Consider the following 26639-nt stretch of genomic DNA (forward strand, 5'->3'; position numbering starts at 1 on the left):
CCCCGTGGACAGAGGGGGCCCCCCTGGAGCAGCCTGTCCTGGAAGGACTGACCCCGTGGCACAGTGACCCACGCTGCAGCACTTGGAGGGGGGCTGTGCCCCAGGGGATGGACTCCAGTTGGAGAAGTTCCAGGAGAAGTCTCCGGTGGGAGAGACCGCAGGCTGCAGCAGGGGAACGACTCCTGTCCCTGGGCAGAGGGAGAAGCCACGGGGGATGAACTGAGCACGGCCCCATTCCCTGTCTCCTGCACTGCCAGGGGAGGAGGTGCAGCTGGAAGGAGGGAGGCGTGGGGAAAGCTGCATTCAAGGCTCTTCATTGACTTCTCATTATCTTGTTCTTGTTGGAACCCAGAATGTCCCTGGCACACTTTTGGATGTTCCGGGCACAGGTCAGAAGCATTTGAGACCCTGGCATGCAGCCGGAAACCCCTGTGGCTTTGAATCTGACCCGTGGAACAATTTACCAACCTTGCAGGAAGAACAAGAAATCACAAAATTTAGATATTATAGTAGAAGTAGTCACAAAGTGAAAGGAAGAACTTTTGAGTGCTGTACAGGGGGCTTTTGGCCTTGTACAGAGGGGTCTGAGTTTTGTACATGGGGGTCAGAAGTTCTAAGATGAAGGGACTTGGGCGTGCCCTGTCCTCCTTCTTTCTCCTTCCTAACCTCCATGTTCATGGTGATGTTGGCACTCACAGATTGGTTTAGAGTAGAAAGTCACCATTCAATATAGGTGATAGGCATTGGGGTAAAACCATAAACATTCAACACGTCATGGATGATATAAAAGATGGCACCAGCCCCCTGGGAGTCAGTGTGTGCCTTTGACCTGCTGAACGGACCGCAGCAGTTCAGGAAGAAAATCTTTTAGATAACACACAATAAACTACCTTGAGACCGGAGGACTGAAGACTACTAACTCTTTCTTTGAAGACACAGGTTGGAGGAGAGACTTTTCCATCTTTCAGGGCCACCCCAATCTAGGGGTGAGCCCTGACACACAGTTTGTAACCAAGAGTCAGGTGCAGCCGAGAAGGCTCCAAGCGCCTCCTTCCAGGCTGACTCTGCAGATGCCGAGGCTGCTCTGGGCTCTGCCAGGGCTCTGCTGGGGCTCAGCTCTGGGCGAGGCTGGGCCCGCTCTCCCCTCACATTGCTCCGGGCAGCTGACTCACACAGGGAGAAGGAAGGGACACGTCAAGGGAGTTGAGGTTTAAGAGAGTTTTTATTCAAAAAGCTGCCATACCAAACAGGCTGTCATAAGAGCCATAACAAACAGGGTGTTCTTACTACCTTAACCAACTAACACTGCTAACTACCATAACTAACTGGCACTGCTAACTACCATAACTAACTAGTTGTCCTAACTAACTACAGTGACTAAACGCTGTCCTCCAGTCCTTCATCTCCTCTGCTGCTTCTTCAGTTGCTGTGCTGCGATGATCAGAGGGGTCAGGCTGGAGAGAGGCTTGGCTGATGATAAAAATGGGTGCTGCCCAAAGGAGAAAAAAGAAAGAAATGAACCGTTACTTTCCAGAGTCAACTTCCTCACAGGCTCTGTTGCAACAGGACAAAGGGAAATGGTCTGAAACTCAGGAGAGGGAAGCAGGCTCAGATGAGGTCTGAGGCAGAATTTTTTTAGCAGGAGAGTGGGGAAGCACTGACAGAAGGTGCCCAGAGATGTGGGAGGTGCCTCCTCCCTGGGAACATCCAAGCTCAGGTCAGGCAGGGCTCTGAGCCACCTGAGCTGCTTGAAGATGGCCCTGCTCGCTGTGGGGCCCCAGGTGCAGATGACCTCGAAAGGCCCCTGCTAAGCCAAACCAGGCGAGGATTCTGCTTGCTTTGCGTGTGGAAAGCAGCGAGACCGGAGACCATCGGAGGGGGCCCCACAAGAAAACCCCTCCCTGGCGCTGCTGCTTCCCCTGCAGCCGCTTGGCATTCACCTGCAGCAGCTCCTGGGCAGACCAGCGCCGCTCCTCGTCCGGCTCCAGGCTGCACTCGAGGAAGTCCCGCAGCAGAGCCGACAGGCGCCTGGGCTCCTGCAGCTGCGGGGTCCCGTTCTGCCGGATCAGAGCGCGAGCCTGCAGGAAAAGCAAACTCAGCGCTCTGCCAGCTTCCTTCCCACCCACAAGTGCTCACATCGACCCCGGCTTCCCAGCCCCAGCTCCAGGGGCACTTTCCTCCCTGGCCGAGATGCTGCTCACAGCTCATTTTTCTATGCCAACCAAAAAACCCAAACCCTGGTGCTGCCACAGCCATTGTAAAGAGCTGGTGCACTTGCTTCCCATTTTCAGGTCATCCTCACAGCCAGAAGAACTGAAACAACGTAAATCCCAAAGCAAATTGTGTCTGGAGACTGCAGAATATGTGTCTGTGTTGAGGCTCCAGTCCTCTGGGAATTCCCTTCCCCATGTGCAGAAACCTCCAGCTGCTGCTCCCAGTGCAGGCTCACCCTGTGCTCACAGGCCTCTGCAACCACAGGAGAATTGGCCTCTTACCATGGCCCTCGTTTCCTTGAAGTAAGGAGGTTCTCCTTCCACCATCTCTATGGTCACAATGCCGAAGGACCAGATGTCCACCTTGGGGCCGTAAGGAGAACTGGTGACAACTTCTGGGGCCATCCAGTGAGCAGTGCCCACCATGGAGCTGCGCTGGTCCTGCTCAGGGCTGAGCTGAGCGCTGAGGCCAAAATCAGCTGAGGACAGAAACAAACACTGTCAAAGGCAGCTGGAATGAGGAAACCAAGCACAAAGACTCCCCGCTCTCAGTCTGAGAATGCAGCAGTGAAGTCAGCTGGAAAAGTCCTCAGGGCTGTAGCCAAGGAAAGATGGAACTGAACTGGACCCTTAAAGAAACCCTCAGCTTTCGTGCAGTCGCTTTTACTGATTCCCTTGGAGCTTCAGGTTCCAACTCCTGCCCCTCTGGGAGGGCCATTCCCAGAGCAAAGGCACCCCTGACAGCCTGCTCCTCTCCTGAGCTCTCTGCAGGGGCAGCCGCTCTCAGCTGGCAGCAGGGGCCGGGCAGTGCCCCCAGCAGCCCTTGTGGGGCTCTGGCCGTCACTGGGAAGCAGCCCCACAGCCGCACCCCGGGAGCGCCATGCCTGGCCAGGAACACCCACCCAGCTTGACAGAGCCGTCCATTCCCAGAAGGATGTTGGAGCTCTTCAGATCTCTGTGGATCACCCGGTTCGAATGGAGGAAATGCAGGCCCTGCAGACACTGAGAGAGAACAAGAAACACGAGGGTAAAAACCAATGGCCGGAATATATCACACAAGAAAGGACAGTTTAGAATTCTGCCAGCAGCGACTTTGCTGTGACAGGCCAGGAGTGCAGTGCAGACAAGCTCCAGGCAAACGGTTCAGGGCAAAGCTGAGAACAGCACATCAAATCCAAAACAGACAGAGAGTGCCACAACAGCAGGAAAGAGAACAAGAACAGAGTAGAAGTGCAGTGCTGCTGGCAGGCCGATCACTGCAGGGGCTCTTTCTTCTCCAGCTCATAAAAACAACAGAGAAACAAAGGCCTGAGCATGGAGCCACTCCTGCTCTCACGCCCTGCTGGGAAGGACCATCGTGTCCAAGGCATGGCAGTCACAGGCAGGATCCCTCACCTCCCGACTGACGGCTGCCATCTCTCCTTCAGCCATGCGTGTCTGTCTGACAACGTCCTGCAAAGTTCCTCCATCCATGTATTCCATCACCAGACAGAGATCTCCATCAACAAGGAAGCTGGAAGAGGAAAGCAGTGGCATGGAGACCAATGTGCAGTGCTCAATTCCCCCATGGAAAAGCCTGGAGTGGAGTTTTGTTGCCAGGTCACTTGTCAATGAGGACAGAATCCGATGGAGAGACATTCCTGCCAGGCTGCACAGCCCTTGGGATCTGCACAGTCTAAAGGAGGAGACCCCTGTGAGAAAGGAGAGGCCTGAGATGGCAAGCAGGTGAAAAATGCAGTTTAGCAAAGGTCCCGATCAATGTGGAACCACAACACTGGCCCCCAGCTGGTTCAGCTTCTGAACTCATCAGTTCCACCCTTCCCTGCAGAACAAGGCAACACAGCTCCCAGGGTTATCCAGGGGAGGAGGCCGGGCAGCACTTGGGACAAAAGGGGTCAGAAAACCTTTCAGAAAGTCCCTTCAGAAACAGGCAAGGCCAGTGACAAATAGGCAAACGAGGCATTTCTGGGAACAAGAACCTGGTCTTCCTGGCATCTGCAGCAATGGGAAAGGGCTGGGAAGAAGAAGCCAAGGGAAATAATTTCTGCTGTGGTTTATCAGCACTTGTTGTAAGACACAGAAAACAGGGTCAACTTGAAGGAAAAACCAAACCAAAGCTACAAAAGCACACGGAGGGAGCGAACTGCCAGGCTGTTGTTTTGGGAAGAAACGGCTGGGTCAGGCATTTTCAAATCAGGCTACAAACTACGGATGCCAGGAAAGGTTAAGGCAGGGCCCGGGCACGGGATAAGGCCTGAAGCACTCACCTGTCCAAGGAGCTGACAATGTTGGGGTTCTTCTTGTCCTTCAGGAGCAGGAGCTCATTCACAGCTCGTTCCCTGTTCTGCCCTCTCAGACTCATTTTCTTTATGGCCACCTGAAGGGACATTGCAGACCTTTAACTGGAGGAGTCTGTGGCAGGAGGCCGCAGCAAACACGGAGCGAGTCTTTTTGGGGCGACGGAGCCGGGCTGTGCCCAACTGCCTTGGGATGGGACACCAGAGCTCAGCAAGTGCCATTCCCACAGCCCATTGCTCTGCTCGCTGGGGGCTGCTTACAGGACACATGGCCAGAGACATTTGGCCTTGCAAGCCCTGCAGAAATGGCCCCTCAGCTGTCAGCCTCCAAGCTATAACCACATTCTCTGCACCTACAGTCTTCTCAAATGGCCTCAACACTCTCATTATTGTTCAAACACATTCTGCAAGCAGGGGGTAATTCAGGTTCTGTGCAAACAGAGCAAAACAGCCGGGAACCCATTAGCAGTTCTATGGGTCTGGATCATGATTTCAGATGCAACTGCTCTGGTTGGGGTTGCACAACAAAGCAAACACACACATCCATTGCCCTCCTTGCATTCCTTTGGGCACTTCAGAAGGACCAAGTCTGTCCCAGCTGTGCTCTGCAGGCTGACACGGCTCTGCCTGCAGAGGAGCAGCCTGTGCCGGAAAGCTCTGCTGGCCCCCAAAGCTGCAGCCACAGCTCCCAGCAGAGGGGAGAGCCCTGGAGAGCTGCCAGACGTGCTGGGCGTGTTGACACTGACCTCTCCTCCAGTGGCCCTGTCGAGTCCTTTCGAAACGGTTCCAAAAGCCCTGGAGACAAAACAGCAGAGAAGAAAGAAGCAGCGCTTTAGGCCCTGGCAGTGAAAGCCAGCCCAGACAGGAGATCTCTGCTGCCTGCAGCGTTCACAAACACCTGGGGGCATCGACCCTTCCAACAACAGCGCAGCAGCCACCAGCCCTCTGCCATGCAAGGTGTGCCAGAGAAAACTGAGACCCAACACCAAGGAATTGGGCTGGAGCAAATCCCAAATGTCCACGCTGCACTGCTTTAGTTTAAAACCTGAAGTGAGCAATGGGTGTCTAAAAAACTGGAAAAGAATGCATTCCATCCTTTTCCATTTCCTGCCTAAGACCTGCAGGATCCACAAGGGCCCTGCCATCAGGCAGGTGATGCATTTTCCCCCAGAGTGCATCAGCTCTGTGTCTGTTACTGAATGTCTGGGCTCTACTACCTGTGCTAGAATAGAGCACTTATTAGTTCAGCTCTGGTTTCTGTTTCTAAACCATTAGGTTGTTAATCCTGACCGGAGGATATTTTTTGAAGCAAAATATTTGAAAGAAATCTCCTTGAGAACTGTTTTCTGACAGTCACCAGATGGTGAGTGGCTCTTTTAGGCAATCCAGTTCCAGGGACAGAAGATGTTCCAGGTCCTGCTCCTTGCTGCAGGCAGGACACTGCCAGCCTCAGGGGCCTTTGACGGTGCCTTCTGAGCACAGGTATCAATTCTGATCAGGACTGAGGGACAGCAGGATGGTACCCCCGTGTCTGGAGGTGTTTGGAGCTCTCCTGACTTCTCACTTGATCCTGCACCAGCACAACACCTGGGCCTGCTTGTGCAGAAGTAACTGCCGTGCACTTACCCTTGGCCAATCTGCTCCACTTCCAGGTATTTCTCGGCAGGCTCCGCCAGGCTCACGGTGTTCCCTGAAAGAAACCACGTGGAAGACGCTCCCTCCCAGAGTGAGACCCCGCCTTGCAGCAGAGCCAGAATGCAGCCCCCCTCCCTGGGGCCGTCAGCCCCTTGGTCTCAGCTGGGGAAGGACAAGAAATGACCCTGGCACATTCAGCTGCAGAGCAGCACTGGGTGCAGCTGATGCCGAGACACACACACAGCACCCTGCTCTGGCACACAGGAACAGAGCAGACGTACTCAGCTGCATCAGGCACCACTCCCCTCTCCCCTCTGGCTGCAGGGCTGTGCTGCTGTCAGAATGTTCAGCCCAGGATCCCACAGCCGAGGGAGGTTCAGTGTCCTCTTCCCAAGCACAGGGAGCTTCTCCATCCTCTTCCCAAAACGCTGCAGGTTCGCCATCATCTTTCCACGCCAGGGGACGTTCACTGTCCGCTTCCCATGCTGGGAGAAGTTCACCCTCCTCTTCCCAAGACACAGGATGTCCTCTGTCCTCCTTCCATGCCGGGAGATGTCCACTGTCCTTGTCCCACACCGCGGGAGCCTCGCCGTTGTGTTCCCACAGTGCGGGATGTTCGCCCTCATCTCCCAGAGCAGCGGGAAGTTCACTGTCATCTCCCAGCACTGAGGGACGTTCACCATCGTGCCCCGGAACAGCGGGAAGCTCACTGCTGCCTTCCTCCTCTTTGGCCTCCTCTTTGGAAGCAGAGGGAGCCAGAGGAGGTGCTGGTGCTGCTTTTGTGCCCTGTGGACAGACGGCAGCGTGAGGGACGGGAAGTCCTGTCTCAGTTATCACCTTATTTACCCTCAGCTGCACATCCAGCTGCACTAAGCAGAAATTGGGTTTGGAGCTGTTCAAACTAACAATGGGCTAAAGTCCACATTGCCCCTTATTGTTGGGAATTCCATATTCCACCATGGCTAGAGCCAGCAAGCAATGCTCTGCCTGCAAAACCAGACCTGCAGCTCTTCAAAAGCTCTTCAACATAAAAGGAGAAAACTCCCAGGGATCCCTTTGCTGCTGCAAGGACACTGGCAGGAACTTTCCTTCAGCCTCCCAGGCGGGCACTCAGCTGCCACATGCCGAGCTCACAGCTTGCTACACAATTCCAAACACCAAAGGTTCCTTTCCCACTCACCGAAGGAGGAGCTGCTCGGGATCCACTCATGAGGTGCCCTGCAACGGGAGAGGGAACATGAACCAGATGCTGTCAGGAAAAAAACTGCCTGTGGTGGGAAATGCCCCGGAGCAAGGCAACCCCGAGAGAGCATTTTGCTTTCACAGCGTCCCTCCAGGAGCCACAGTCCCTTCACACAGCAAGAGAACAGCACAAAATACTGGGCTGGGTCAGCTCTTGGCTGGACAGGCAGTTCCAGGCTCTGCTGCCACAGACTCCCCGCTTGAGGGAACAGAACCCCCCAGGGCTCATTGCAAATGCTGTGCACGCCCCGCTGGCTGCAGACACCCCCTTTTCCAGCTGCAGCTGCTGCCAGGAGCTCTCCCAAAGCAATGGTGTCTTCATGGCAATTTGGTTACAAAGTCAGCTCAGGCCCAGAGGAAGAACAGCAAGCACACAGCAAGCCCAGAGCCACAGCACCGAGGGAAAACCTCGACTTACGTGCCAAGTGGGTTAAAAAATACCCCGCATACGCCACAGAGTACAGCGTGCAAACTGCAGCAGCCACGTGCTGGATCATTTTGGCTGCGCTGCACACGTCTGCAGACTGTAGCCCTGCAAGCACAGAAGGACACCCGTCAGGGCTGGGCTGGCTGCTGAGAATGCCTCGGGCAGGAGGATCCTCCGGCAACAAGCAGTGCCCAGAGCCACTCTGGACACTGAGGCCTCCGTGTGCCACAGCAACGGGAACACCTCGGGGACGTGGCAGTGCTCCTGTGACATCACAGCAGCAGCTCACGCAGAAACCGCCTGGAAGGTTCTCCTGTGTCACAAAGGAGCACAAAGAGCCCTCCCAGGGCACAGCCTGTTGCCCAAAGGATTCAGGAGGAACTCTGAAAATGCAGCAAAAAAGGACACCCCATAGCCCAGCCTGAACACTGAGGAGGAACAAGGACGGCACCAAAGCAGAGCAAACATGACCTTTAGTCACTGACACTTCTGGCTAAAACCAGCAAGCCATGTTCCATCTGGGATCTTTGTTGTCGTTCTAAAAACAAGCAAGGTTCTGCACTCTAAATATAGAGAAGGCAGGAACTGGGCAGGAGGTGGGATGAGGAAGGAGGAGGAGGAGGGAGAGAGGACAAGGAGGAGCAGGAAGAGGAGGAGCAGGAGCAGGAAAAGGAGGAGAAACAGGAGGTTCCAGTGCCCCCTGTGGCCGCAGCACCCTTGGCCCCGGGACCATCGCCCCCAGCTCATCCTGCAGGTGAGAGGGGAGGGGGAGCTCGTCCCAAATCTATCAGGGGGTCCCTGAGAGGGTTTTTTTATTGGGGTGTGTTTGGAGCTTGCAGATTGTGGAATTGAGCCCCAAATATCGTATGGGAGGCCCAAATAAACCCTGGGAGGGTTTTTTCTCTGTGTGTGTGTGTGTAGGTTTGGATCTTGCAGGACCCCAAAGCTGAGCCCCTTGGGGGGATCTTTGGGAGTCCATGTGGCCATTGCCCAGGGCCACCAGGGGGAGGATATTGGTCCTGGGGACCCCCGGGGGAGCAGAGGAGGGGAACCCCTGAGACCCCCAGAGTGGGGGGAGCAGAGAGGGGTGATCCTGGATCTGGGGGACCCCTGGCTGGCTGGAAAGGGGGGGAGCCTGGAGAGGAGGGACCCCTGGGATCTCAAAGTAGAGCATCAGGGGAGAAGGGACCCCATGGACCCCCAACAGCCCCTGGATCATCCCTAAGCAGGACGCCAGAGAAGGGGGAACCCCTGGAGCCATTGGACCCCCATCATCCCAGGGAAAGGAAACGTTTGGCACCCCAAAAGTGGCGAGATCAGAGATCGGGAACTCCTTGTAGAGTTGTTTTGGGCTGAACCTTGATATAGTGGAGATTTCCATGGACACAAGACTCCTGCTGAGTTCTAGGGATGGACTTGGGCAGTGAGGAGCCTCTACTCCAAGGCGCTCCCACCTTGGTTTTCCCCAAAGCAGGATTTGTCATTCCCAGGGTGTGGCTGGATGGAGGAGGAGGAAAAGCCTCGGAGATCCTGCTGGAGGAGTCGATGAGTCATCGGTTGTGTGGCAGAGCCTCGGCAATCGGTGCCGAAAAGTGCTCGGAGCCAATGAGAGCGTGCAGCACTGCTGAGCCCGCGCTGCTCCGGACTGGTGCTGCCAGCACAGCGCGGCCGCTCTGGGGCTGGTGCTTGTAAGAGCCCGTCTGAAGCCCCTTGTTCTCCATTCTGCCTTCTGATTGCCACGAGAAGGAATCCCTTCCCCCACTGCAGTTCCGACTTAGAACAGGACACGGTGCAGGTGGAACCACTGAACCATCATGCTAGCTGTTCCGAACAAGGCCTGGCAAGTACTTGGCAAGGAGTTGGCAAGGACTTGGCAAAGACCTGACATGGACCCAGCACGGGACAGCCTGATGCGCGGCCTGCTTCTAATCTCCGTTCTTAAGCCCAAGGAACTTTTGGGGGGACTCCCGTGGTCCTTCATTGAAGACCCCTCATCTGCCTCGTTACCACTGTGACAAATAAAGAATGAGAACCCTCCTCCCAAGGACTGAGACTGAGACCCCTACTGTAGGGAGGAGGGGAATTTGGGGGTCTGACCACTAATGACATGACCTGTTTCCCTTCAGTAATTTCAATGGACTTATTCTTTATTGTATTCGCCTTGCTTTGGTGGTTTCTGTGGACTCACCTGTTCCCTCGTGGCGATTACAATGGACTTTCATTGTTACACTTGTTCCCCCCTCTTTCCTCTGTGGACTATAAATGGACCCCCCGAGTTGACCAGAACTTCGGAGACTCCCCCAACACGACAGACGGATCCCCATCGTCCGGACCACTGAGGATCTCGCCTGTGTTGGTAGCTATTCCCATCCCCCTCTTCTCTCTCCCTCTCTATTATTTTATCTCCTTTCTGATCCCCACTATCGCATATACTGTTTTGGCCCCTAATAAAGGTGCATTTGTTGTGATTAACTGATAGTCCCTTGTTGTTTGCCTTTTGTACTTTTGGGATCGGTGAAAAGAACCATCACGACACCCCGCAAAAAGCGGATCGTGACACTGGGCTATGGGGTGTCCTTGTTTGCTGCATTTTCAAAGTTCCTCCTGGATCCTTTGGGCAACAGGCTGTGCCCTGGGAGGGTTCTTTGTGCTCCTTTGTGACACAGGAGAACCTTCCAGGCGGTTTCTGCGTGAGCTGCTGCTGTGATGTCACAGGAGCACTGCCACGTCCCCGAGGTGTTCCCGTTGCTGTGGCACACGGAGGCCTCAGTGTCCAGAGTGGCTCTGGGCACTGCTCGTTGCCGGAGGATCCTCCTGCCCGAGGCATTCTCAGCAGCCAGCCCAGCCCTGACGGGTGTCCTTCTGTGCTTGCAGGGCTACAGTCTGCAGACGTGTGCAGCGCAGCCAAAATGATCCAGCACGTGGCTGCTGCAGTTTGCACGCTGTACTCTGTGGCGTATGCGGGGTATTTTTTAACCCACTTGGCACGTAAGTCGAGGTTTTCCCTCGGTGCTGTGGCTCTGGGCTTGCTGTGTGCTTGCTGTTCTTCCTCTGGGCCTGAGCTGACTTTGTAACCAAATTGCCATGAAGACACCATTGCTTTGGGAGAGCTCCTGGCAGCAGCTGCAGCTGGAAAAGGGGGTGTCTGCAGCCAGCGGGGCGTGCACAGCATTTGCAATGAGCTCTGGGGGGTTCTGTTCCCTCAAGCGGGGAGTCTGTGGCAGCAGAGCCTGGAACTGCCTGTCCAGCCAAGAGCTGACCCAGCCCAGTATTTTGTGCTGTTCTCTTGCTGTGTGAAGGGACTGTGGCTCCTGGAGGGACGCTGTGAAAGCAAAATGCTCTCTCGGGGTTGCCTTGCTCCGGGGCATTTCCCACCACAGGCAGTTTTTTTCCTGACAGCATCTGGTTCATGTTCCCTCTCCCGTTGCAGGGCACCTCATGAGTGGATCCCGAGCAGCTCCTCCTTCGGTGAGTGGGAAAGGAACCTTTGGCATTTGGAATTGTGCAGCAAGTTGTGAGCTCGGCATGTGGCAGCCGAGTGCCCACCTGGGAGGCTGAAGGAAAGTTCCTGTTAGTGTCCTTGCAGCAGCAAAGGGATCCCTGGGAGTTTTCTCCTTTTCTGCTGAAGAGCTTTTGAAGAGCTGCAGGTCTGGTTTTGCAGGCAGAGCATTGCTTGCTGGCTCTAGCCATGGTGGAATATGGAATTCCCAAGAATAAGGGGCACTGTCAACTTTAGCCCATTGTTAGTTTGAACAGCTCCAAACCCAATTTCTGCTTAGTGCAGCTGGATGTGCAGCTGAGGGTAAATAAGGTGATAACTGAAACAGGACTTCCCGTCCCTCACGCTGCCGTCTGTTCACAGGGCACAAAAGCAGCACCAGCACCTCCTCTGGCTCCCTCTGCTTCCAAAGAGGAGGCCAAAGAGGAGGAAGGCAGCAGTGAGCTTCCCGCTGTTCCAGGGGACAATGGTGAACGTCCCTCAGTGCCGGGAGATGACAGTGAACTTCCCGCTGCTCTGGGAGACGAGGGCGAACATCCCACGCTGTGGGAACACAACGGCGAGGCTCCTGCGGTGTGGGACAAGGACAGTGGACATCTCCTGGCGTGGGAGGAGGACAGAGGACATCTTGTGGCTTGGGAAGAGGAGGGTGAACTTCTCCCAGCATGGGAAGCGGACAGTGAACGTCCCCGGGCTTGGAAAGATGATGGCGAACCTGCAGCGTTTTGGGAAGAGGACGGAGAAGCTCCCTGTGCTTGGGAAGAGGACACTGAACCTCCCTCGGCTGTGGGATCCTGGGCTGAACATTCTGACAGCAGCACAGCCCTGCAGCCAGAGGGGAGAGGGGAGTGGTGCCTGATGCAGCTGAGTACGTCTGCTCTGTTCCTGTGTGCCAGAGCAGGGTGCTGTGTGTGTGTCTCGGCATCAGCTGCACCCAGTGCTGCTCTGCAGCTGAATGTGCCAGGGTCATTTCTTGTCCTTCCCCAGCTGAGACCAAGGGGCTGACGGCCCCAGGGAGGGGGGCTGCATTCTGGCTCTGCTGCAAGGCGGGGTCTCACTCTGGGAGGGAGCGTCTTCCACGTGGTTTCTTTCAGGGAACACCGTGAGCCTGGCGGAGCCTGCCGAGAAATACCTGGAAGTGGAGCAGATTGGCCAAGGGTAAGTGCACGGCAGTTACTTCTGCACAAGCAGGCCCAGGTGTTGTGCTGGTGCAGGATCAAGTGAGAAGTCAGGAGAGCTCCAAACACCTCCAGACACTGGGGCGCCATCCTGCTGTCCCTCAGTCCTGATCAGAATTGATACCTGTGCTCCGAAGGCACCGTCAAAGGCCCCTGAGGCTGGCAGTGTCCTGCCTGCAGCAAGGAGCAGGACCTGGAAGATCTTCTGTCCCTGGAATTGGATTGCCTAAAAGAGCCACTCACCATCTGGTGACTGTCAGAAAACAGTTCTCAAGGAGATTTCTTTCAAATATTTTGCTTCAAAAAATATCCTCCGGTCAGGATTAACAACCTAATGGTTTAGAAACAGAAACCAGAGCTGAACTAATAAGTGCTCTATTCTAGCACAGCTAGTAGAGCCCATACATTCAGTAACAGACACAGAGCTGATGCACTCTGGGGGAAAATGCATCACCTGCCTGATGGCAGGGCCCTTGTGGATCCTGCAGGTCTTAGGCAGGAAATGGGAAAGGATGGAATGCATTCTTTTCCAGTTCTTTAGACACCCATTGCTCACTTCAGGTTTTGAACTAAAGCCATGCACCGTGGACATTTGGGATTTGCTCCAGCCCAATTCCTTGGTGTTGGGTCTCAGTTTTCTCTGGCACACCTTGCATGGCAGAGGGCTGGTGGCTGCTGCGCTGTTGTTGGAAGGGTCGATGCCCCCAGGTGTTTGTGAACGCTGCAGGCAGCAGAGATCTCCTGTCTGGGCTGGCTTTCACTGCCAGGGCCTAAAGCGCTGCTTCTTTCTTCTCTGCTGTTTTGTCTCCAGGGCTTTTGGAACCGTTTCGAAAGGACTCGACAGGGCCACTGGAGGAGAGGTCAGTGTCAACACGCCCAGCACGTCTGGCAGCTCTCCAGGGCTCTCCCCTCTGCTGGGAGCTGTGGCTGCAGCTTTGGGGGCCAGCAGAGCTTTCCTGCACAGGCTGCTCCTCTGCAGGCAGAGCCGTGTCAGCCTGCAGAGCACAGCTGGGACAGACTTGGTCCTTCTGAAGTGCCCAAAGGAATGCAAGGAGGGCAATGGATGTGTGTGTTTGCTTTGTTGTGCAATCCCAACCAGAGCAGTTGCATCTGAAATCATGACCCAATCCCATAGAACTGCTAAAGGGTTCCCGGCTGTTTTGCTCTGTTTGCACAGAACCAGAATTATCCCCTGCTTGCAAAGTGTGTTTGAGCAATAATGAGAGTGTTGAGGCCATTTGAGAAGACTGTAGGTGCAGAGAATGTGGTTAGAGCTTGGAGGCTGACAGCTGAGGGGCCATTTCTGCAGAGCCTGCAAGGCCAAATGTCTCTGGCCATGTGTCCTGTAAGCAGCCCCCAGCGAGCAGAGCAATGGGCTGTGGGAATGGCACTTGCTGAGCTCTGGTGTCCCATCCCAAGGCAGTTTGGCACAGCCCGGCTCCGTCGCCCCAAAAAGACTCGCTCCGTGTTTGCTGCAGCCTCCTGCCACAGACTCCTCCAGTTAAAGGTCTGCAATGTCCCTTCAGGTGGCCATAAAGAAAATGAGTCTGAGAGGGCAGAACAGGGAACGAGCTGTGAATGAGCTCCTGCTCCTGAAGGACAAGAAGAACCCCAACATTGTCAGCTCCTTGGACAGGTGAGTGCTTCAGGCCTTATCCCGTGCCCGGGCCCTGCCTTAACCTTTCCTGGCATCCGTAGTCTGTAGCCTGTTTTGAAAATGCCTGACCCAGCCTTACCTTCCCAAAACAACAGCCTGGCAGTTCGCTCCCTCCGTGTGCTTTTGTTGCTTTGGTTTGGTTTTCCCTTCAAGTTGACCCTGTTTTCTGTGTCTTACAACAAGTGCTGGTAAACCACAGCAGAAATTATTTCCCTTGGCTTCTTCTTCCCAGCCCTTTCCCATTGCTGCAGATGCCAGGAAGACCAGGTTCTTGTTCCCAGAAATGCCTCGTTTGCCCATTTGCCACTGGCCTTGCCTGTTTCTGAAGGGACTTTCTGAAAGGTTTTCTGACCCCTTTTGTCCCAAGTGCTGCCCGGCCTCCTCCCCTGGATAACCCTGGGAGCTGTGTTGCCTTGCTCTGCAGGGAAGGGTGGAACTGATGAGTTCAGAAGCTGAACCAGCTGGGGGCCAGTGTTGTGGTTCCACATTGATCTGGGCCTTTGCTAAACTGCATTTTTCACCTGCTTGCCATCTCAGGCCTCTCCTTTCTCACAGGGGTCTCCTCCTTTAGACTGTGCAGATCCCAAGGGCTGTGCAGCCTGGCAGGAATGTCTCTCCATCGGATTCTGTCCTCATTGACAAGTGACCTGGCAACAAAACTCCACTCCAGGCTTTTCCATGGGGGAATTGAGCACTGCACATTGGTCTCCATGCCACTGCTTTCCTCTTCCAGCTTCCTTGTGGATGGAGATCTCTGGCTGGTGATGGAATACATGGATGGAGGAACTTTGCAGGACGTTGTCAGACAGACACGCATGGCTGAAGGAGAGATGGCAGCTGTCAGTCGGGAGGTGAGGGATCCTGCCTGTGACTGCCATGCCTTGGACACGATGGTCCTTCCCAGCAGGGCGTGAGAGCAGGAGTGGCTCCAGGCTCAGGGCTTTGTTTCTCTGTTGTTTTTATGAGCTGGAGAAGAAAGAGCCCCTGCAGTGAACGGCCTGCCAGCAGCACTGCTCTTCCACTCTGTTCTTGTTCTCTTTCCTGCTGTTGTGGCACTCTCTGTCTGTTTTGGATTTGATGTGCTGTTCTCAGCTTTGCCTTGAACCGTTTGCCTGGAGCTTGTCTGCACTGCACTCCTGGCCTGTCAGAGCAAAGTCGCTGCTGGCAGAATTCTAAACTGTCCTTTCTTGTGTGATATATTCCGGCCATTGGTTTTTACCCTGGTGTTTCTTGTTCTCTCTCAGTGTCTGCAGGGCCTGCATTTCCTCCATTCGAACCGGGTGATCCACAGAGATCTGAAGAGCTCCAACATCCTTCTGGGAATGGACGGCTCTGTCAAGCTGGGTGGGTGTTCCTGGCCAGGCACGGCGCTCCCGGGGTGCGGCTGTGGGGCTGCTTCCCAGTGACGGCCAGAGCCCCACAAGTGCTGGGGGCACTGCCCGGCCCCTGCTGCCAGCTGAGAGCGGCTGCCCCTGCAGAGAGCTCAGGAGAGGAGCAGGCTGTCAGGGGTGCCTTTGCTCTGGCAATGGCCCTCCCAGAGGAGCAGGAGTTGGAATCTGAAGCTGCAAGGGAATCAGTAAAAACCACTGCACAAAAGCTGAGGGTTTCTTTAAGGGTCCAGTTCAGTTCCATCTTTCCTTGGCTACAGCCCTGAGGACTTTTCCAGCTGACATCACTGCTGCATTCTCAGACTGAGAGTGGGGAGTCTTTGTGCTTGGTTTCCTCATTCCAGCTGCCTTTGACAGTGTTTGTTTCTGTCCTCAGCTGATTTTGGCCTCAGTGCTCAGCTCAGCCCTGAGCAGGACCAGCGCAGCTCTATGGTGGGCACTGCTCACTGGATGGCCCCAGAAGTTGTCACCAGTTCTCCTTACGGCCCCAAGGTGGACATCTGGTCCTTTGGCATTGTGACCATCGAGATGGTGGAAGGAGAACCTCCTTACTTCAAGGAAACGAGGGCCATGGTAAGAGGCAAATTCTCCCGTGGTTGCAGAGGCCTGTGAGCACAGGGTGAGCCTGCACTGGGAGCAGCAGCTGGAGGTTTCTGGACATGGGGAAGGGAATTCCCAGAGGACTGGAGCCTCAACACAGACACATATTCTGCAGTCTCCAGACACAATTTGCTTTGGGATTTACGTTGTTGCAGTTCTTCTGGCTGTGAGGATGACCTGAAAATGTGAAGCAAGTGCACCAGCTCTTTACAATGGCTGTGGCAGCACCAGGGTTTGGGTTTTTTGGTTGGCATAGAAAAATGAGCTGTGAGCAGCATCTCTGCCAGGGAGGAAAGTGCCCCTGGAGCTGGGGCTGGGAAGCCGGGGTCGATGTGAGCACTTGTGGGTGGGAAGGAAGCTGGCAGAGCGCTGAGTTTGCTTTTCCTGCAGGCTCGCGCTCTGATCCGGCAGAACGGGACCCCGCAGCTGCAGGAGCCCAGGCGCCTGTCGGCTCTGCTGCGGGACTTCCTCGAGTGCAGCCTGGAGCCGGACGAGGAGCGGCGCTGGTCTGCCCAGGAGCTGCTGCAGGTGAATGCCAAGCGGCTGCAGGGGAAGCAGCAGCGCCAGGGAGGGGTTTTCTTGTGGGGCCCCTCCGATGGTCTCCGGTCTCGCTGCTTTCCACACGCAAAGCAAGCAGAATCCTCGCCTGGTTTGGCTTGGCAGGGGCCTTTCGAGGTCATCTGCACCTGGGGCCCCACAGCGAGCAGGGCCATCTTCAAGCAGCTCAGGTGGCTCAGAGCCCTGCCTGACCTGAGCTTGGATGTTCCCAGGGAGGAGGCACCTCCCACATCTCTGGGCACCTTCTGTCAGTGCTTCCCCACTCTCCTGCTAAAAAAATTCTGCCTTAGATCTCATCTGAGCCTGCTTCCCTCTCCTGAGTTTCAGACCATTTCCCTTTGTCCTGTTGCAACAGAGCCTGTGAGGAAGTTGACTCTGGAAAGTAACGGTTCATTTCTTTCTTTTTTCTCCTTTGGGCAGCACCCATTTTTATCATCAGCCAAGCCTCTCTCCAGCCTGACCCCTCTGATCACCGCAGCAAAGCAACTGAGGAAGCAGCGGAGGAGATGAAGGACTGGAGGACAGCTTTTAGTTACAGTAGTGAGTTAGGACAACTAGTTAGTTTTGGTAGTTAGCAGTGCTAGTTAGTTATGGTAGTTAGCAGTGCCAGTTAGTTATGGTAGTTAGTAGTGCTAGTTGGTTAAGGTAGTTAGGACAGCCTGTTTTTTACGGTTCTTATGACAGCCGGTTTGGTATGGCAGTTTTTTGAATAAAAACTCTCTTAAACCTCAACTCCCTTGACGTGTCCCTTCCTTCTCCCTGTGTGACTCAGCTGCCCAGAGCAATGTGAGGGGAGAGCGGGCCCAGCCTCACCCAGAGCTGAGCCCCAGCAGAGCCCTGGCAGAGCCCAGAGCAGCCTCGGCATCTGCAGAGTCAGCCTGGAAGGAGGCGCTTGGAGCCTTCTCGGCTGCACCCGACTCTTGGTTACAAACTGTGGGTGGTGGAAAATGCCACCGGCTCTGCAAGAGGGCAGAAGGGGCCCGGGGAAGGCCCAAGTGCTCCATGCAAGGGAAAAACCTGCCCTGGGTTTGTTATAAAGAACTATGTAGATGGTGGCTTTTGCTATTATGTCTTGACTTCTGCAACTTATTCCTAATCACAACATGAAAGATGAGCTGATTTTGATACACTACAGTTTGTAATCACTTTTAACTGCTTTCGCTGTCGTACATTTTGTCGGCTTTTTGTGGCCAGTGCCCTGGCCCCTGTGTCGCTCATATCCTCAGAACATCATTCATGGATGATATTTTAGTTTGTGGACAGTGTGAAAAACATACATTATAGTTTTGGCTTTTGCAAAGTATTGAAGTGGATGCTACGTGTTGTGCATTAGAATGTTAACTTTTGCAGAAGTAGCTGCAGTTGTGAAATAATAACTAATGCTTTTATTTTTGTAACTAACTGACAAGAATAACTCAGAGATATTTGTGAAACAGCTAATGTTGATTTAAAGTACTTGTGGAAGTAGCTAAAACCGTCTGCATGGCCAGATAACATTTAAGGAACGGGTGTGATGAGGACCCCTGCCGCTGACCCTTCGACTGTCAATAACTGTCGCCTGCTGATGTGGAAACCCAGGGCACTGGGAATATTTCTCTGTCTGCTCTGAGGTGTCCTGACCCCCAGGGCAGCACTGACTTTGACCCTCGTTCATCGAGAAAACTTCCAAAGCCTCAAGGTAAACTAGAAACCACAAAAGTGTGAATGAGATTGTAGAGATTGTAGAGAGTAGTGGAGTATGTCACATGGGTGAGACATTTAGGTTTTAGGATTTTTAGTATGTTATAGATGGGTTCAAGATGGAGGATATAGGGTGTTGTCTTGAGTTCCCTTCTTCTTTCTTCTTCTTCCTTTTTCACCTTGGGTTAGGTGGTATCTTGTAATTGGGTAGAAAAATGTGCATTGCGGGTCTTTGGGGGTCAGTTATTGGGTTAGAAAGGTGTTCTGGTTTGAAAAGGAAAGCCAGTGAGAGACTTCAAGTCAGAAATACAATTTTTTAGGAAAAGAAAGAAAAAAAACCTAAATACATGCAATAATACAAAAGGAAAGAAAACAACCGCTGACAGAGTCAGAATACAACCTGACACTCTGGTGGTGGTGGGAGTCCAGACTGGAATGGCCTCAGTCTTCCCAAAGTGGCCGATGTGGTTCTGTCAGATCTTGTAGAAGGGTGTAATCTTCCTCTGAGGGTGCACTGGAGAAACCCCAGCTGTTCCCAGTGGTAAACTGCCCAGATTATATTCAGTCAGGAAATGCTTGTCTCCTCCCTCTGGGCGGAGCATCCCACAATGGGATGATGTAATTTCAACAGTCATGCAGTGACATTGAGTGGGCCATTAACAACAGATATCCTCCCGCGGGGGGGGGGGGGGGGGGGGGAGGAAGATAAGAAGATAAGAGATAAGGAGCAGGTAGAAAAGGTAAGAAGAAACTGCTCACAGATGGGAAATGAATAACATCTTGCATTTCAACCTGGGACAAAAGGAAAATATTTTAGGTGTCACTGCCGCCGTGCCTACCCTGAAGCTCCCTGGCGTCGCCTGCCCAGCCGAGGCACAGTCAGCTGCGGGGGACACGCCCCTGTTTCTCGAGAAGATTCGGGGAGTGGCTAAGACAGAGCGCTTCTCTGTCTGCCTTGTAAGGAGAAGAGGCAGCATCCTAGGAGATAATGAGGGAGTCGACTCAAGGCCGGGGAAAAAGTCTCAAGTTTAATCCAAGCTCTGAGGAGCTACGAATGCCATTGTCCCGACAGCCGAAAGCGCTCTCGAGGCTCTCACAATTGTCTTAAGTACCAGGATGGTAACCAGGGGGAAGGGACGCCCACCACCCAATGGGGGGATGTGGGGGAGTGGAAGGCGGAGGGACAGACAGACACACAAACCAATGGGGGAAGTTTAAGGGAGCGACCCCTGGCCCTCGGTCCACTCACTCTGCCCAAGGTGGAAGATTCTGGGAGAGCGGGATGGGGAACCAAGTGATGCACAGGGTGCCAGGGAGGGGACATGGGAATGACTGAGCATTTTCAGAGAGGCATTGAGGGAAAGGCGGGAAAGCTCGGGGTGAAACCATTGGGAGATAATGGGGGTGAAGGGGCAAACCATTACAGAACAGTTACAGGGGTATAAAAACACAAAACAACATGTCACATCTTAATTGGGTAGCGTAGTTTTTTATTAGACTCAAAATGCCTTATAACAAGAGATTGTTGGCTATTTTTATGATTTTTTTCCTGCACGCAGAGTCTGGTGCAGACAGTGTGATGAAGTTTTGATAAGGTAACAATAAACAGAAGCTGAAGACCAAAGAAGTCCAATGCGTCTCTCCCTCCTGACACAGAACTGCTCCAGGAGGGTCTCCCCTGCCAGGGGAGCCACCAGGGAGTTGCCCAACTTGGGGCCTGCAGACTCAGCTGAAACTGGGGATCAGGGGGCTGTTGTGAGGAAGTGACACAAAACCCTCAGAACAACAATCCACGATTCCTGCACGTACTCTAGAAAGGCTGCTTGGGGCTCAAATCAACTTCAAGAGTTCCTGGAACAAGTAAATGAGTTCAAAGAAATGTTTGAATATGTATAATCTTTATCAATATGTTTTTGAACAATACAACGGAAAAAGTAGATAAGAAGAGTTGCTATGGTTAACCAGTGTGCCTCTGGCCATCGCCAAGCACCAAGAGCTGTTATTGATTTGCATGTAATTATCCCTTCTTAAAGTTTTAAAAATTCTAAAGCATGAGGTTCATTTCTCGCCAAACCCAAGGTACTCACCCCTTGCTTTCTTGCAAGCCATTGCCAATCCTCAATTTCATCTGGGTGGAGGAGAATGACGCTGCAATGAAAACAAGGGAAAGGAAGATGCACTGGTGTGGAGGCCCAGGAACCTACCATCAGAATCTCAGTCCCTCAGCTGTGGAGGACTGGTCCCAAACAAGAATAGATTTCAAGGTTATGGGGAGAAGCTTGCTTCTCCCATAGATCTTTGCAGGCACATGCTGATTTCTGTAAAGTTATGTTACCCCATTGGCCCGTTGGCCTAATTACCCTAGTTCAACCCCTGTCACCTATTTTGGTTAGTCCCTAGAATGTTCTCCTCTCTCTGTCCCTCCACTGGCCCAAGTTTACTGCATTTCCCTGCCTCTGTTTCCCTATTAGCTGACACGACCCTTAACCCCTCCTTTGCACCATTTTCCCCCATATCCATTGGACCCTGACCCTCAGCTCCACCCTCACTACCCCATATAAAAACCCCCTGTGCCCTCCGCTTGCAGCCTGTCTTTGTCCCTGGTCCCTGTTCAGCTCTGTGCCCTGTTCCTGTTCCAATAAACCAGTTTGCTGGAGATCCTACAAAGACCCATCCTGCCTACTTTGTCAGCTTTATAAAGTCGCCGTGAGCTTTGGGCTCATCAGTGCCGGACGCTCCAAGGGCCTTGGTAGTGCCAGGATGCTACAGACTGGGACAGCCAGGCAGGTGAGGAGGAAGTCACTGCCCCTTTGCCCCTCTCTCCTGCTCCATCTCCCAGCCCAGCATCGCCCCTGGCTGCAGGACAACCTCGCTGCTGACGCCGTCCTGCCAGGGATGCATTGAGGGGATCTCCTTCCCCTTCCCTCTGGCACGGACGCAAATCCCAGCTTCTTCTCTGCCCTGCTTCCTCTCCTCATTCTCTCCTTCATCCATCTACGTCTTTTCCCATTTCCTTCCTCCCTCGTTCCTTCTTCTTCCTTCCTCTCCTGCCTTTTCCTTTTCCCTTCTCCATGTCCCTAACTCTCCTTGTCCTTCCTGCCCCAGTCACGGAGCTGCGGACAGGGACCAGGGAGAACAAATTCTTGCCACAGAACCTCGTGGAAGAGGCCATTTGGAACGGCTCCACGGCACAGGAATGTAACGGGGAGGAAAAGCCCCAGAGATCCCACACGAGGAGGGGCTGCAAACCCAGCCCGGGGAGCTGTGAGGAGGGAAAACTCTCCCTGTGCCGGGAAGGGTGTGGGGAATGTGACAAGAGCTTCAGGCAGAGCTCAGCCTATTCCTGGTGCCTCCTAAAACGGCGGTGCTGGATGCAGAGATCCATAGGGCTGCAGAGATTCCCCTGCAGATCCATGGGGATGCAGAGGTCTCCCTGCATATCCATGGGTGTAATATATAATTTAAAATAAATTCGTGCTCAGGACTAAAAAAAATACAGTATCTTGTAAAAATAGAATCAAGTGACAGGAAAAACAATATATACAAGATGAATTCCTGTCTCAAAGGATGGTTACTCTGAAGGATTATTCCATCTAGAAGATAGGCATTGAACTGATAAGATGAATATTCTTAGCCAGAACAAAAAATTCGAGAGGATTGTCATCTAACGAGACTTCAGCAGAGTATTCCGGGAAAAACTCTGCACAAGAAAAGAACATGCATTAATATGTGGAAAGGGGCAAGACCAATTAGAGGGAACAGGAAGAGCCCTCAGGAATCCTACTACGTCTGAAAGCAATAAAAATAAAACCCTGTGGAATCAGTACCTTGTGAACTGCCAGAGGTACGGGGCTGTATAGCCTGAAACCAGCTCCGATCGCCTGGCTCGGCGCTGTTTTGCTTGTGGCTTTTCCAATTTTTATTTGACTTGATTTAATAAATTCCTCTAATTATTAAATTGACTGAATCATTGATAACAATGGGGCTGCAGAGATCCCCCTGCAGATCCATGGGGATGCAGAGATCCCCCTGCAGCCCCTGCAGGACCCAGGCTGGAGCACGGGGATGCCTGAGAGGAGGCTGTGACCCCGTGGACAGAGGGGCCCCCGCTGGAGCAGCCTGTCCTGGAAGGAGTGACCCTGTGGCACAGTGACCCACGCTGCAGCACTTGGAGGGGGGCTGTGCCCCAGGGGATGGACTCCGGTTGGAGAAGTTCCTGGAGAAGTCTCCGGTGGGAGAGACCGCAGGCTGCAGCAGGGGAACGACTCCTGTCCCTGGGCAGAGGGAGAAGCCACGGGGGATGAACTGAGCACGGCCCCATTCCCTGTCTCCTGCACTGCCGGGGGAGGAGGTGCAGCTGGAAGGAGGGAGGCTGGGGAAAGCTGCATTCAAGGCTCTTCATTGACTTCTCATTATCCTGTTCTTGTCGGAACCCAGAATGTCCCTTGGACACTCTTGGATGTTCCGGGCCCAGGTCAGAAGCATTTGAGACACTGATATGCAACTGGAAACCCCTGTGGCTTTGAATCTGACCCATGGAACAATTTACCAACCTTGCAGGAAGAACAAGAAATCACACAAGTTTAGATATTATTGTAGAAGTAGTCACAAAGTGAAAGGAAGAACTTCTGACTGCTGTACAGGGGGGGGTTAGGCCTTGTACAGAGGGGTCTGAGTTTTGTACATGGGGGTCAGAAGTTCTAAGATGAAGGGACTTGGGCGTGCCCTGTCCTCCTTCTTTCTCCTTCCTCACCTCCATGTTCATGGTGATGTTGGCACTCACAGATTGGTTTAGAGTAGAAAGTCACCATTCAATATAGGTGATAGGCATTGGGGTAAAACCACAAACATTCAACATGTCATGGATGATATAAAAGATGGCACCAGCCCCCTGGGAGTCAGTGTGTGCCTTTGTCTGACCTGCTGAACGGACCACAGCAGCTCAGGAAGAAAATCTTTTAGATAACATACAATAAACTACCTTGAGATCGGACGAATGAAGACTACTGAGTCTTTCTTTGTAGGCACGGGTGGGAGGAGAGACTTTTCCATCTTTCAGGGCCACCCCAATCTGGGGGTGAGCCCTGACACACAGATTGTAACCAAGAGTTGGGTGCAGCCGTGAAGGCTCCAAGCGCCTCCTTCCAGGCTGACTCTGCAGATGCCGAGGCTGCTCTGGGCTCTGCCAGGGCTCTGCTGGGGCTCAGCTCTGGGCGAGGCTGGGCCCGCTCTCCCCTCACATTGCTCCAGGCAGCTGAGTCACACAGGGAGAAGGAAGGGACAGGTCAAGGGAGTTGAGGTTTAAGAGAGTTTTTATTCAAAAAAACTGCCATACCAAACAGGCTGTCATAAGAACCGTAACAAACAGGCTGTCCTAACTACCTTAACCGACTAGCACTGCTAACTACCATAACTAACTAGTTGTCCTAACTAACTAGTGTAACTAAACGCTGTCCTCCAGTCCTTCATCTCCTCCGCTGCTGCCTCAGTTGCTTTGCTGCGGTGATCAGAGGGGTCAGGCTGGAGAGAGGCTTGGCTGATGATAAAAATGGGTGCTGCCCAAAGGAGAAAAAAGAAAGAAATGAACCGTTACTTTCCAGAGTCAACTTCCTCACAGGCTCTGTTGCAACAGGACAAAGGGAAATGGTCTGAAACTCAGGAGGGGGAAGCAGGCTGAGACTAGGTCTGAGGCAGAATTTTTTTAGCAGGAGAGTGGGGAAGCACTGACAGAAGGTGCCCAGAGATGTGGGAGGTGCCTCCTCCCTGGGAACATCCAAGCTCAGGTCAGGCAGGGCTCTGAGCCACCTGACCTGCTTGAAGATGGCCCTGCTCGCTGTGGGGCCCCAGGTGCAGATGACCTCGAAAGGCTCCTGCCAAGCCAAACCAGGCAAGGATTCTGCTTGCTTTGCGTGTGGAAAGCAGCGAGACCGGAGACCATCAGCGAGACCGGAGACCATCGGAGGGGGCCCCACAAGAAAACCCCTCCCTGGCGCTGCTGCTTCCCCTGCAGCCGCTTGGCATTCACCTGCAGCAGCTCCTGGGCAGACCAGCGCTGCTCCTCGTCCGGCTCCAGGCTGCACTCGAGGAAGTCCCGCAGCAGAGCCGACAGGCGCCTGGGCTCCTGCAGCTGCGGGGTCCCGTTCTGCCGGATCAGAGCGCGAGCCTGCAGGAAAAGCAAACTCAGCGCTCTGCCAGCTTCCTTCCCACCCACAAGTGCTCACATCGACCCCAGCTTCCCAGCCCCAGCTCCAGGGGCACTTTCCTCCCTGGTAGAGATGCTGCTCACAGCTCATTTTTCTATGCCAACCAAAAAACCCAAACCCTGGTGCTGCCACAGCCATTGTAAAGAGCTGGTGCACTTGCTTCACATTTTCATGTCATCCTCACAGCCAGAAGAACTGCAACAACGTAAATCCCAAAGCAAATTGTGTCTGGAGACTGCAGAATATGTGTCTGTGTTGAGGCTCGAGTCCTCTGGGAATTCCCTTCCCCATGTGCAGAATCCTGCAGCTGCTGCTCCCAGTGCAGGGTCACCCTGTGCTCACAGGCCTCTGCAACCACGGGAGAATTGGCCTCTTACCATGGCCCTCGTTTCCTTGAAGTAAGGAGGTTCTCCTTCCACCATCTCGATGGTCACAATGCCAAAGGACCAGATGTCCACCTTGGGGCCGTAAGGAGAACTGGTGACAACTTCTGGGGCCATCCAGTGAGCAGTGCCCACCATGGAGCTGCGCTGGTCCTGCTCAGGGCTGAGCTGAGCACTGAGGCCAAAATCAGCTGAGGACAGAAACAAACACTGTCAAAGGCAGCTGGAATGAGGAAACCAAGCACAAAGACTCCCCGCTCTCAGTCTGAGAATGCAGTAGTGAATTAAGCTGGAAAAGTTCTCAGGGCTGTAGCCAAGGAAAGATGGAACTGAGCTGGACCCTTAAAGAAACCCTCAGCTTTCGTGCAGTTGCTTTTACTGATTCCCTTGCAGCTTTAGATTCCAACTCCTGCCCCTCTGGGAGGGCCATTCCCAGAGCAAAGGCACCCCTGACAGCCTGCTCCTCTCCTGAGCTCTCTGCAGGGGCAGCCGCTCTCAGCTGGCAGCAGGGGCCGGGCAGTGCCCCCAGCAGCCCTTGTGGGGCTCTGGCCGTCACTGGGAAGCAGCCCCACAGCCGCACCCCGGGAGCGCCGTGCCTAGCCAGGAACACCCACCCAGCTTGACAGAGCCGTCCATTCCCAGAAGGATGTTGGAGCTCTTCAGATCTCTGTGGATCACCTGGTTCGAATGCAGGAAATGCAGGCCCTGCAGACACTGAGAGAGAACAAGAAACACGAGGGTAAAAACCAATGGCCGGAATATATCACACAAGAAAGGACAGTTTAGAATTCTGCCAGCAGCGACTTTGCTCTGACAGGCCAGGAGTGCAGTGCAGACAAGCTCCAGGCAAACGGTTCAAGGCAAAGCTGAGAACAGCACATCAAATCCAAAAGAGACAGAGAGTGCCACAACAGCAGGAAAGAGAACAAGAACAGAGTAGAAGTGCAGTGCTGCTGGCAGGCCGTTCACTGCAGGGGCTCTTTCTTCTCCAGCTCATAAAAACAACAGAGAAACAAAGCCCTGAGCCTGGAGCCACTCCTGCTCTCACGCCCTCTTGGGAAGGACCATCGTGTCCAAGCCAGGGCAGTCACAGGCAGGATCCCTCACCTCCCGACTGACAGCTGCCATCTCTCCTTCAGCCATGCGTGTCTGTCTGACAACGTCCTGCAAAGTTCCTCCATCCATGTATTCCATCACCAGCCAGAGATCTCCATCAACAAGGAAGCTGGAAGAGGAAAGCAGTGGCATGGAGACCAATGTGCAGTGCTCAGTTCCCCCATGGAAAAGCCTGGAGTGGAGTTTTGTTGCCAGGTCACTTGTCAATGAGGACAGAATCCGATGGAGAGACATTCCTGCCAGGCTGCACAGCCCTTGGGATCTGCACAGTCTAAAGGAGGAGACCCCTGTGAGAAAGGAAAGGCCTGAGATGGCAAGCAGGTGAAAAATGCAGTTTAGCAAAGGCCCAGATCAATGTGGAACCACAACACTGGCCCCCAGCTGGTTCAGCTTCTGAACTCATCAGTTCCACCCTTCCCTGCAGAACAAGGCAACACAGCTCCCAGGGTAATCCAGGGGAGGAGGCCGGGCAGCACTTGGGACAAAAGGGGTCAGAAAACCTTTCAGAAAGTCCCTTCAGAAACAGGCAAGGCCAGTGACAAATGGGCAAACGAGGCATTTCT

At 53.7% G+C, this 26639-nt stretch overlaps 1 protein-coding gene across 1 annotated transcript; it reads left to right on the plus strand.

The window, feature by feature from the left end:
- The first annotated feature begins 9628 nt into the window (after positions 1–9628).
- Positions 9629–22527, plus strand: LOC137467765 (serine/threonine-protein kinase PAK 3-like). The gene is given in 14 exon segments (XM_068179195.1): positions 9629–9658; positions 11677–12220; positions 12408–12471; positions 13303–13351; positions 14018–14127; positions 14882–14999; positions 15393–15492; positions 15913–16109; positions 16527–16664; positions 21527–21672; positions 21704–21720; positions 21752–21823; positions 22360–22478; positions 22480–22527. Coding segments are annotated over 14 exon segments (1752 nt in total).
- The last annotated feature ends 4112 nt before the right edge of the window (positions 22528–26639 follow it).

The sequence above is a fragment of the Anomalospiza imberbis genome, unplaced genomic scaffold, assembly GCF_031753505.1.
Source record: "Anomalospiza imberbis isolate Cuckoo-Finch-1a 21T00152 unplaced genomic scaffold, ASM3175350v1 scaffold_78, whole genome shotgun sequence".
NCBI classification, from domain to species: Eukaryota; Metazoa; Chordata; class Aves; order Passeriformes; family Viduidae; genus Anomalospiza; species Anomalospiza imberbis.